Below are 13220 nucleotides of genomic sequence, written 5' to 3'. Positions count from 1 at the left end.
CGTGTCTCCAAAACCACTGATTTTGTTGAATCTTAAGAATTATCCGTATAACATGGATTCCGAGTGTTGAATTAAAACGGACTAATATAATTACTTTATAATGAGTTTATATTAAAAACCTGAAAACAACGAACAGAGAAAAAATAAAATAAAAGAGATAGGGCCACCAAGAGCGAGAGAACCATCTAAAGATATTCTATTAACTGAAGTATTTCCGAACCAATAGGGTCCTTCAAGAAAAGAGCGTATCAATTCTTCAAAAGGCCGGCAACGCACTTGCGAACGCTCAGGCATTGAGTTTCCATGGACGGCGGTATCATTTAACATCGGTGAGCCTCCTGTTATATTTAAAAAGAATGAAAGAAATTTTGATTTCACTTAACGCCAAGTAATTTGTGGACAAATTTACACTTACGATATTTTGTTCTCCTACTTGAAAGCCCTTTCAATGAATATCCAATAATCAAAATTTATTTTATTCGTATAAATAATATGTAGAACATAAGAATATAACTATGTAGAAAGCACTAACATGAAAAGCATTAAGAAAACATTTTTTAAACGGATTGTAAATAATTATAAGTTTATTATAATACACAGCTTCGATCCGTTTAAAAAGTATTTTCTTAATGTGTAAAAGCCACGTTAACAAAAGACAATACTACGAAAAGTATTAGCCGTTAGTATTACCCGTATTAGGTCTTCTAGCGTCCAACGCACGCCAGATGTCTCTGACATCAGCGTGCAACGCGCGTAGAGATCGTAAGACCGCCCCACCCGTTTCCACTTCGTGACCGGCTTCGCTTCCCGACGACCCTTCGCTCGTCGTTGCTTCCTGGAATGTATTTTTCCTAATATTAATATAATCGTGAACATGAATTTTATAAGAAAATAATTCAGAATGTCAAAGATGTTGCGCAACATCATCAATACATATGAGGTAAGTTTATCTATTATATTAATTTGGAATTAATAAGGATAAGAAATGGCAAAGGACATTGTCATTCCCAGAGTCAAAGAAACGATTATCGCACGTAAAGTTCAAACGTCAAAAATTGTCTTAGAGTTAGCATCGAGACCTCTCAAATGTCAAAAGAGAATTGCCAAGGAAGTCATACTTAGCGCGGAGTCTGGACTCGTAATAAAGGTGTACGTTTAGTTTTCGGAGTATACTAAACTAAACATTGAACTATCCAAAGAGCGTCAACAAAAACCACATTACAAAGGTGCATTATAGTAAGATTTGTGTACTGTATTTAAATTGAGATAAATATTCTGAAAATATATTACGTCTAGTAAAAAAAAATATTAATGCAATAAGCCAAGCAAACATTGAAAGGCTAAATTTCCTCAAACGAAGCTTGTAAAGAGATGTAAATGAATAATGTGTGAATTCAATTCTTTGCGTTTATTTCTTCAAGAATATAAATTTATTTTACTCACACAGTTTCACATTACATCAAAATTAATTATTTAATGACTTATGAATAGCTGAAACAAAATTTAATTAAAAAAACATACACACATTGTCGTATTTCTTGCTATTTAATAATTAAGTACAATTTAAAAAAACGGTTGTCTGTAAAGTCGGTTTACTGACGATAGTTGAACGTGACAACGTCATAAGAAAATACTGATGGAAATTTTAATTTGATTTGTTTGATAGATGTTTTGTATGGATATAGAGAAGTAGGCAAATGGAAATCACAATTGAATTGATCATGTTACTTTTATTTGTACGCATAAATACAATTATGTCATTTATTTAATTTAGAAGTAATCTCTGACAAATGAAAGATACATATACAATACAAAATGTCGAACGCTGCCGAACGCGCAAGCCGATTGTGCCTCTTTGTCGCTCGTTCCGCGCTCTCGCTTGCACTTCAAGCCTTAAATGGAACGATTCAGAGCGAGGTAACGCCCCGTGAATCATGTTTTTCGTGCGTGCAGCCGGCTCCATCGAATTATAAGACGTTGTCACGTCAAAACAATATTTATAAGTAAATTTTAAAAGCAACAAAAATTTGAAGAGGCCCTCCCGAAGATGACAAAAATAGGACAATTTTAGATTGAATTTTGAACGTAGTTTTTATAACATTTTGCATTTAAAATTGGATAACATTTTGCATTTAAAATTGGATAACATTTTATGCAATACATGTTATAAAAACCACAAACCACCAAACTTCGTGGCCTGAGCGAAATTCAATTCATAAGATTCGTCTCATCAGTAAAAATCACAGTCAAACAAAACTGCTGCTCTAACTGCTCACAAAGAAAATAATTAAAACATTACAATAAAACAATTTAGTTTTATGACAAAGCAGGTAAGAACAGTTAATGCGTGTTTATCTCGGACGTCCGTCCACTTCATTCAGCAACAGTAACACGTACGCGCACGTGTACGTACACGTACAGTTTCTTATTTACATCATTGTAATATATATCGAAAAAGATGAAGCTATTTGTAGGCCATAAAGCGTGCTATACACATTAAATGCGAAAATATGATCGCGTAGGGCAAAGGCTTCTAAGGCCTAAGGCCTCCACCTGAATAAGAGGCGGCGGATGGGCATCTGCCAGTCTCCGAAGCGCGCGCTCGATGTGTTGCAGTCTTATCTCTTTTTCACCGAGCAAGGCACGAGCTCGGTGTAACGCCACCTCGAGTTCTGTGGCCTCGCGCTCCTCCTATTATAACTGGTACATGTTTACGACACTCTAAAAATACCGAATTATTTGTCGGTAACAGTCGCTGAAGAAAAACTAAAATGACAAGAAATAAAAAAAGCTAAGACGACAAAGTTGCTGGTCGTATTATAGAACTATTTCAATATTTCATTGTATTCAGTGCCTTCCGACAAATTTGAAACCGTATACCAAATGTTTAGACCTATCACACTGTATAAAAATGGATTGGAGTGTCAAACAAAAGGAAATGGTAACAATTATGAGTGGAGATACACACTAAACACTTGTTCCTACGATCTAAACCAGTCCAATTTTATTATTGTTATAAAATCCTAACAGGTCTGTTAAAGGATTTCCCAACAATCCGCCCGCGATGCGACGAAACAAATTACTAAAGTGACCCAAAGAGTTCATTGTCCGGGGGGTATAAGACCTACGCATTAAATCCAAGGGCTCCATCTACTCACTGTGGACGAGGCAGGTTAACAGTTTCCCTTTATCCATGACTTCGATAAAAGTTAACAACGCTTGGGTGCACTTCAGTCCTAATTTAACTAACACTAGTAACACAGGGAGACGTATACTATTACGTCTCCCTTAGTCTTCACTAACGCCTAAACTGTGTCATTAGACTCATTTAGTATTTCTAAATATGTTTTGTAGTCGAAAACACATTCTACAACTTCTAACGAAAAACTGAAATTACGAAATAATTATTTTAGAAAATAATAAATTATCAAAAAGCCCTCTTAACCACAAAATTGACGTCCGTGGGGCATGGGCCGCACATTGGTAAACAATGCTCTAATCTATAATAACTACGAGTAACTTGAATTAGTTACAAAATTAACTGTGCTTTGCTTTGCTTGAGTGCATTTAAAAACTGGTACTATTGATACAGACTACATTTAAACCGTCTTATTCAAGGTACTATTAAACTTATTTTATTGACTGTTGTCACTAGTGCCACAAAAAATATTCAACAATAATCAATAGGTGACCCTACTTCTTCTGACAAACGACATGGTATTTTGACCTTTGAGTGTGATGGTTTCCTCACGTTGTTTTCCTTTAAACTTATCAATTCAGGCACGTTATGAATAAATTGTGTACTTGACACTCACGTTCTTATATATTAAGGACAAAAAAAATACTAAAATATGTTAAATAATTTCTTCAGACGTTAATCTAAAAATCGATTCGAGTAACGTTAATTTTTTTTTAAATTTTAAATTTAAATATTATTTTTACATCCCTGACGCGTTCGATATTTGTTTTAATGTAACAGGAGGTAAACTGACAGGATTCTTACTTGATCACATTATATATTGCTAGCTAGCCGGTATATTGCTAGAGTCAGTACCAAACCCTTATTATAAAAAAAACATATCCGTTGTCCAGGCTTTTTCAAGCCAATTGTAACGACAAGAAATTTAGTTTTTCATATATGAAAAACTAAATTTCTGTATGTTAGTAACATTATTAAAAAAAACAGTGCGTGGGAAAAAGAGAACAATCGTTAGTTATGCAAAGTTATAAAATTGCTATTTGCAACGCGTCAATTCATGTTCATTCATTCATAATCATATATGTACTTTTCATTTTTTCATAATTCGTTCATTCATCTGTCATTCATTCACAATTATGTATAAACTTTTACTTTTAGCTAACCATTTCATACCTAGAAAAAAAATATATAATTGCGTATTGTATAAGGAATATTTTAAAATATCTATCACATTTCCGTGGTTAGTGAACTCACCGATGCAGCTCTATGCGGCGAAAGCGAGGCTCGACTCTCCTTAAGCGCCGCTTTACGTCGCCTTAAGGCGGCGCGGGCACGTCGCATACCTTCCCGTTCTACGAGCGCACGGTGACGTACGAATTCTAATTCTGGCGTGTCTGCGGTCGCTACTGGGCCTGGAACGCAAGTCAATTGAAGAATGATATAAGTCAAGTAATACAAAATGTGTGCGTGTGCTAGTGTACACACGTAAGAAGTGAAACTTCATTTTGACCTTATTTTTAAAAAAAATATCTAGTATATGCAAATAGGTTAAATATAGATAAAGTTTAACAAAAGGCTTTTATTATCATAGACATGGATACAAATAATACAATTATTTCATTTTACCTTATTACTACTAAGATTATTACAGAATTCTATTAATTGTAATAGAATTATTACTATCATTGTTATCGTTTTTATATATTTATGTTATTAATGGCTTCGAATCTCTTTGAATCAACCGTGGTTGGGACAAGAAAAAGATGGCACGTTACGGAAAAACGTGACGTGTAACCCAAAAATGTGACGGTAAATTTTTTTTCACCGCCGATAAAGTGTCTACTTCAAAAAAATATAAAATACACATTAACACCACACAAAAGCCATAAGAAATAACCATTTTATTAATATGCCCTGCTTTTTCACTCGTAGTTCATGGGTTCGAACTTTATAGGGTCTGAATAGGGTCCACAACTCCTGGACCGATTTGAAACATTGGGGTTCATCAAGTGTTGCGTAAGCAGATTTACTGCAATTAATTCCCCCTCCCCCGCCCCTCTTTCTCGTCAGCAAACGTAAGCAAAGCTGTCATAGTACATAAACGCCTGAATTTTTTGTAGGAATTCTCTTAACTACATTTCGTTATCAAGCATAGACAATGTGTGGCTAATATTTATTAAAAAATACTGTTGACGTAATCACTAAATAAGAATATCAAAGACTATAAAGCTTACGTACTTACACATGAACGGCCTCATTCTTATACCATTAGAATTCTACACAATTTATCCATAAAAGTTTAAATTTTTGTATAAAAACTTCGATAGAGTAACCCAAGATAAAAATCCCTATATTGCCTACGCTTAGGAAACTATTGACAATAGAGCAAACTGATGTTCAGTTATAGAAGACAGGATTTATACGACTGAACACTTACTATCGTAAAAAATTAAAAAATTGCATTATTAAAATTCCTTACCCAATTCAGTGAATGGATACCGAAGACTGTACGCGGGTTGGCAGGCGAGGTCCGGAAACTGGTCTTCCAGATCGTCAAGTTTTCTCAATTGTTGACGAAGCGATTCCAAAGGACTCGCCCAGCCTTCACCGCGTCTGGAAAATCGGATATTTGAACTTATCAAGGCAAACACGGAGACCTAGAGCGCCCTTAGTACTTTTTTCAACTTTCAGTTCAAATATTAAAAAAAATGTGTTCAAACACTTACTTAGGTGAATAATTCAATCTGGACGTTGATGCTGATTTTAATCTTGTAAACCTTCGGCGCATGTGACCTATAATGAACCATTCATAGTTTATTACTTTAGTTCACGAGTACCTTTATGTAAATTACATAAGCAAAAATTACTAACTATAAGCAATAAAATTATGAATCCTTTTTGATAAGTGTGGCTAAAAGTCGTGCTGTTTTCCAAAAGAATACGGAGACCACGGCCCTCAAAATGCTTATATATTTTCGCTTTATGCCATCTATGAGACTAATATTATTCACCATGCCCGGTTATCGATATTAAATTCGCGTTTAATCCCGTTTAAAATTTATAAAAGTGTAAAATCGTTAAATTTAATAGATTACCGGACCCTACAGACGTTGCTCTGTACACCCATCGAACAATAAAAATCTTATTATTGTAAATTATATACCCAGCGCTGTGGAACAACTCTGCTCATCAGCATAATGCTGAGCCAGGGCTGATTACAACGACAGCACACACGCATTACACAATAAAAACGTATCTTTTTTCTTAAAAAAATATTGTTATCTCTCATTATTTTTTATTTATTTTTTTTAACTTTGATTATTGTTATTTTATGTGTTTCTGTGTGTATTTTTTGTTAGTAATAAATGTTATGTCTATGTCTAAATAAAGAAAGCTAATAAATCGTGAAATAAGAACATTAAAAAAAATGCAATGAACATGAATGAGGCTCAAAAAGTTTACAATGAATGTCACACAGTAGTCACCTATATTGTTTAAAAAAAGATCATTGTCTATGGACACTATGTTTGACATTTGTATGATAGCTGACAGATGACACCTGTCATGTGTCTAATCTGTGGCCTGTCTAACTATGCTACATAGTCAGAAAGTGAGAGTGAGGAGACAAAGTGTGGAGTCACTGACAATTTCAAAAAGAGGCCAAAACCTATTCGTTAAAATCATAGTCTTTGATCTTTGTTATAAGTAATTTAACTAAAGATATAATATATAAATGATCCTTCTTTCCCTGTACCCGCGATTTTATATAAAACTTTCACATTTCAAATGTTAAATCGCTGAAATTTTTTTAAGTGAAACTTCTTTAGACGCATGAGGGTCACATGCGGCACAACGTGCAGCGTTTTTGACCAAGAAAAGAGAGAGAACGATTGAGACCGATTGAGAGAGAGCGAGAAAGGGATATCGAGAAAAATACACGCTATTGGTTCATGTTTTCGTTTAGTAGTTTACATATTAGAACTTTAGATGGCAATTCTGTCGCATAACGTCTTGTGCAGTAAACGCTGATTTTTATTTATTTATATTTAGCCGATATCAAGTCCGGGGAAATAAATACAGATAATACAACTTTCTCTACAGCTGTGATACTTTTTGAGATTGAACACCTTTTGTCTTCGGTCACCGTGCCCACGCACGCTGTAAAGCACGCGAAACGTCGCGAGAAATTTAAAATTATGTAAAATAAGTATAAGTTTATAATGATACATAGCGTCAATCCGGTAAAAAGTGTTTTCTTTATTTATATTATCATTAACACGTAAACATATACTGTAAGTAAATAATCATATACTGGTACATACATGATCATCTATTGGGGCTTTTACCTTAGTAATAATTAATTTACAAGTCATTTCTGACATGTGTACGCACGAACTTTTTTTAATACTTAACGCATTTCAAATATAATCAATATTTAAAAAAAAGTTTATTCTCACCATTAACACTTTCCTTCGGCTTCTCATCGGCTGTGGTAGCGTCCGACGAATCTTGACAGTCCGTAGCGACGCCTGCGCAAATTACTTATCGTATTATATTAATTAATTATCCTTAATGTTCTGAAATTCAAATATTATCATCATTAAATCGATTCAAATAATTTCTTATTTATATCAGAAATCAGTAAACCCCGTTTGATGAACTTCCTATGTTCGCTGATTTATCAAAAAGAACAATGTAACTTTTACTTTCCGAGAAATGGGGGCAGACAAAATCATTTTGCAACTCAAATTTTAATTTCAAAGTCAATTAGTAATTGTATTGAAAGCAGCTTATTTTTTTTTATTCCACAACCTTAATGGCCGACAAAGCACTGTTTTCTAAGAATATTTATTTTTAAATTAACTAATTCCCACCAGGTGATCTAATCTTAAAATAATTACTAGTACGAATATTTCTCAAACAAAATTTTTAAAGAATTTCCAAAATGAATATGACGTCACGCAAATATCTCGCACGCGAACGCGGACTCGCGTCGTGACGTCACAAGCGAGCGTTGTACGTTTTAATATAATACATATATTAATTTTGTTTTGTAACTGAAGAAGGCATTCAACTGTTTATTCATAAAACCTGAGTCTCATTGCACTTTTTAAATTAGTCCTCTTTTGTCTCTTTCACTCAAAAAGTCTTTACGCTGTGATGAAAAGAGACAGGCTGATTAAAGTTACTCTGCACTGTTTTGCTATAATTTGTTAAAGTAAATTGCGTTATATCTCACCTAAGTCCTTTTCCCTTTCGCGACTCCGACGAGGTGGCTCACGAAACGCGACTCCCGTTCGTCTCACACGCGACTGCTTCAATGCGGACGTTAGTGACGTCATTGCCGGTTCCGCAACCTGTGAGAAATATCTAAGTGAAGTTCCTGTTTTATTACCTTTAACGCCGTTAACTGGCACTGAGCAAAATACACTTTGGCCTGCTGACAGTGGACAGTTAACAGATGACACGAGACACGTTCAATGTTATTGACATAACGTGGACAAGGTATTCTAAATACTTTTCAAGTTAAAAACGATGCTATATTTGTATAATAGTTTAGTTAAATAATAATGTAAGTATATAAGTTAAATAAAATGAATTGACACGAATTTAGTTCGGTGGTGGCTGTTATAAGAATATGTTCAGAAATATATTAAAATATTAAGGAATAATGTCGGACGACGGGAGTAACACCAATTTTGAAATAATTAATCGCGCTGAATCTACGACATATATCTATATGTAACTTAACTAATGTTAGGTTACACATACACGTTTAAAAAAAAACTTCTTTATCGAATAAAAACGTTAATGTATTACATTATTTACATAACATCTTAATGATGGATATGAATATATAGTGTGTTTGTGTATCGCGTGATATACAAAATATATATGTAGTGTTTCGTAAATGTGCTTTATTAAAATAAAATAATCTTATCATAAAACTTAAAATAATCTATATAAAACGGCCAAGTTTTTGCAAATAGATTTTTAGATATTTGAATTTGGAACGTTTGTGGAAACACCAAAGACATTGGATTATTTTTTGTATGAAATCGTTCATGGCTGTCAAAACCACATAATTTTTTTTTACATGATTTTTATTTATCTATAGAGTTTCATATACATGGGAACCTCGAGAGCGACTCTATATTGTTTACTAATATTTATTGATTAAATTCTAGCTCTCTATTGTATTAATTGATGTTTTTGCTAAAACTACTTGTCATTATATAATCATTAATATCACTTATTTTATATTTACCTACTTGTAAACATAAAATCAACTTTTAATGACACCTTGTTCCACAGATTCCTCCTACACTATTTATCTAACAAATTTATTATTTATCATCATTCCTTGTTGTAATTAATTTTCTATTTAAATAATATATCTCTACGTCCGTCGTTCCACAACTGAGCGTTTTTTAAACCAGTTTTTACCACAGAATTATTTCCGAACTAATTCGACTTCCTTCGACGGTTCTTCAATTAAAGAGCGTACCAATTCTTAAAAGGCCGGCAACGCACTCGCGAGTATCCATGGGCGGCGGTATCACTTAAAATCAGATGAGCCTCCTGTCAGTTTTCACCGTTCTATAAAAAAAATATCGATACTTCAGACGGAGAAATTTATCCAATTAGTGTTCTACCCTCACATTAATGTCTGTATTTTTAATTTTAAAATAAATTCCTGCGCGAGTGACGTAATAATAATAATGACTTACCGAATCCCTATTGCTCTTCCAATCGTCATTATTATTGTCAGACTTGACGTTCTCAGAATACGAAGTCTCGTTGTCACATTTCACGGGATTATTGTTGATGCGTATAAGCGGCGGCTCCGTCTCTATTATCGCGCTTACTGACGTCTCATTCAGTTCCTTACATCTGAAAAGGATAAATTACATACGATAAAAAATATTAAAGGTAAAGAAACAAAAATAAGATTGTAATGTATGAAGGCAATCGGGCAGGAGGCTCAGCTGATGTTAAGCGATATTATCGCCCGTGGACACACATTACCAGAAGGCTCGCTTGTCGGCATTTCAAGAAAATGGTACGAAAAAAATTCTGTGGGCAGCTGGTTCCATGGATGAGTGGTGCACGGCAGAAACTGTCGCAATAAACTCAGTGGAACCACAGACTTCGACGTGATACGGGTGGAATGATAATTTGTTAGGTACATCGTTTTTTTTTATAGAACAGGGGACAAACGGGCAGGCTCATCATTGAACATTGTTCAATGGATTAAGGCCTTATACCTTTCCAACGATTGCGTTGCTTTATGGGAATTCGATTTCTCAGTCTCCGAACCAGTTGTCATACTCATCTCGCGGCGTTTGTTGCGACGTTCCAGTGTCATCTGAAAACGGTAATACTTTAGCCTCAATAACACGTGGTAATTATAATATTGAATTGTAGCTTATATGACACGTTTGTCGATTTACCATAGCAGTGCCATCTATTGATTACTTACTCAATCCAGTCGAAAAGTATCGACATCTGTTAGAATCTTTTGGAGTTAACAGATAATTGTGACTGTCAATTAATTATAGACGAATAATTTGAAATAAAATAAAATTGCGACTATAATTAAAGATCTAAGCTATCCTATCTCTTAAGTTGGACCAGACTGCTCACGGTGTGCCAATTTAATTTAAAATCGGTTAAGTAGTTTAGGAGTCCATCGTGGACAAACATCGTGACAGGAGATTTAAATATATTAAGATAAGAATATATATTATATAAGTATAAAGTTTATATATTATATAAGAATATTATAAAAGAAATACTTTTTTTGATGAGTCATGACGACGAGGCACTAGCCACACTAGGATTACCTGTGTCGTGGGCAGCAAGTTTCCTCGAGTTAGAATTTGTTTCGTGTTTATAGAAGTGGATAAACATGAGTGTCTCTGAAGGTGAACTAGCGTTGGACAAAGATAGTGCGTTTTTTGGGTTTATATGTAAGTTTGCGTTATGTATGATGTGGTCGGTGTTTGTTTCCAAAAAGTCTACATTGCCATTAAGTATAGTGATTTGCGAAAATAATTCATATTTTCTCGTTGTAAATAACGAGCTGTACTCTGCCTTTCCACCTGCATTAATTCGGTCATAGCTCGATGTTCTACAGTTTAACGTTTTTTCAGCAGAAATATTTTAAAATTCAATACATTTTTTTTTGTTTTATACAAGGTATCGCAGACTTTCATGTAGACATTGATGTCTACATAAAAGAATAAAACCGTAGTACATAACATTGCTCTATTGTCAATAGTTTCCGCAAACGCGATTTAGTAATTTTTATGGGTTACACTTTCAAACAGATTATTAATAAAAGACAGAGGTAATTCCATACAGAACCTACGTTCTGTGTAATTTACCATTAAAACCCTACGGTTTTAATGGTAAAATATTTTTTAATCAGTTTTGGATCTATTCAATGTGTTGTCATTCAAACTTCAATCAAATTTTTCGTCTTTATAATATTAGATTATAATCAACTTAATATTTCTCTTAGTACCATAAATACTTTGAACTACTCATCGTAAATCAAAGTAATTTTAATCGAGTAGCTAAAACTCGTAAAATTGGCCTTGCTTTTCTATCCAAGATCATTAATAATGGACAAGTACGTTCAGCCTTCAGTCAGACACGTAGTTTTTGGGTATCTCCACATAGAAAGATACTAGCAACTTACAGAGGCCACTAGCTCACCCTCCTCTTAAAATATAAACGTCTAATCTTAGTCCAGAAAAATTGAACTATTTTCCTCTAATAGAAATATGATGATAATACCCATTGTTGGTGTGACCTTTTAAATAAAAACCGTTACTTTAGGGGCCTTTAAAAGCCCTTAATCTCAAAGACCGGCAACACTCTTACAAAACTCCTGATATCGCAGTTGTCCATGGACGGCAGTAAAGTCATAGTCAAAAATCATTTATTCATACAGGTAACACTTATGAACGTCAAAAAAAGAAATATACATTAAATGCTTCTAATTTTACATTTACAGGTCTCAGGCCGGAAGGAAGAAGAACTCTCCGCCACTCTTTTTAATTGCCAAGTTTTTTTGTATTACACAACGTTTGTAAGGAAACCATTAATTACACCATGTTCCACATGACATCTTAAGTAATAAATAAGTAAGTTTTAAGTGACTGTCTCATAATTACCTTAACGTCATGTTTCAGTCTAGCATACTTCTCCTTAAGACACCTATACTTGTCGTGTAAAACTCTGTCGTCTTGTCTCACGGCTGCGGCTCTTTCACCGGACAATCTCACTCTCAACTCTTCCAAGTGACACGCGTGTTGGCTCCGAAGCCTTTCCACCTTAAAGGAGAAACTGTTTTGTATAAAAATTCTTGGCCAGATTAACAAAAAAAAAGAATCAGAAAAAAGTATGAGATTGAGATGGTACCCGAAACCAACATACGGGAAGCCATAGCCAAAAGATTATATTAGTCTCGAGAGACTGGGAGCGGGCCGGAGAGTCCAGAAAGCATGTTTAAGAACCCATTACCTAGCCTAGATATTGGAGGAAAGACGGCGGGAAGACGCGCGAGCTTCAAGTGGTTGATTGGCAAGTAGCGCGAAGTCTCTTGTTTCAAAATCAATGACTTACTTTGGGTTGATGAAAATAATTATTATATATACGTATATAAACAATTGCGTTAGATTATATTTTGTAGCGACACCTACAATCTACTGTCCTGATAACCGGAAATATTATTCAAATTCGAAACGTGACCGCCGCTAAGGATAAATACAACTTCTAGCCCATAGCCACTGGGAGCTTCGGGCCTTAGACATTGGAGTGGTTGAGCATCTTATTATTAGGTCGGTAGACTAGTACCTTTCCTCCACAATTTTAAATGGACTTCAAATTACGAAAACGGTCTTGTGTTATGTTACGGTTAGCCTAATGAAACTAGAAGTTAAAAGCAAACAAAAACATAAAAACATCGTGACGTGTTTACTGATGTGAGATTCTTTTTATACCGCAAACG

General features: G+C 34.4%; 1 protein-coding gene across 2 annotated transcripts in view; it reads right to left on the bottom strand.

Moving 5' to 3' along the window:
- LOC123714123 (centrosomal protein of 164 kDa) overlaps window positions 1–13220 on the bottom strand; it is a 28700-nt gene that overhangs the window by 7223 nt on the left and 8257 nt on the right. The window contains exons 11-19 of one of the 2 annotated variants that reach the window (XM_045668268.1): window positions 12385–12543; window positions 10468–10568; window positions 9931–10093; window positions 8439–8556; window positions 7657–7728; window positions 5926–5992; window positions 5679–5812; window positions 4454–4611; window positions 691–835 (exon numbers count right to left, since the gene is read on the bottom strand). In XM_045668268.1, coding sequence (XP_045524224.1) covers window positions 691–835; window positions 4454–4611; window positions 5679–5812; window positions 5926–5992; window positions 7657–7728; window positions 8439–8556; window positions 9931–10093; window positions 10468–10568; window positions 12385–12543 — 1117 coding nt within the window. Of the gene's footprint in view, window positions 1–690; window positions 836–4453; window positions 4612–5678; window positions 5813–5925; window positions 5993–7656; window positions 7777–8438; window positions 8557–9930; window positions 10094–10467; window positions 10569–12384; window positions 12544–13220 lie in introns of those variants that run through there. The other variant, XR_006754271.1, reaches the window with a different exon arrangement.

Source organism: Pieris brassicae, chromosome 9 (assembly GCF_905147105.1).
Source record: "Pieris brassicae chromosome 9, ilPieBrab1.1, whole genome shotgun sequence".
In the NCBI taxonomy this organism is placed as follows: Eukaryota; Metazoa; Arthropoda; class Insecta; order Lepidoptera; family Pieridae; genus Pieris; species Pieris brassicae.
The sequence above is the reverse complement of the archived record's forward strand: the minus strand, read 5'-3'. Positions and strand labels throughout refer to the sequence as shown.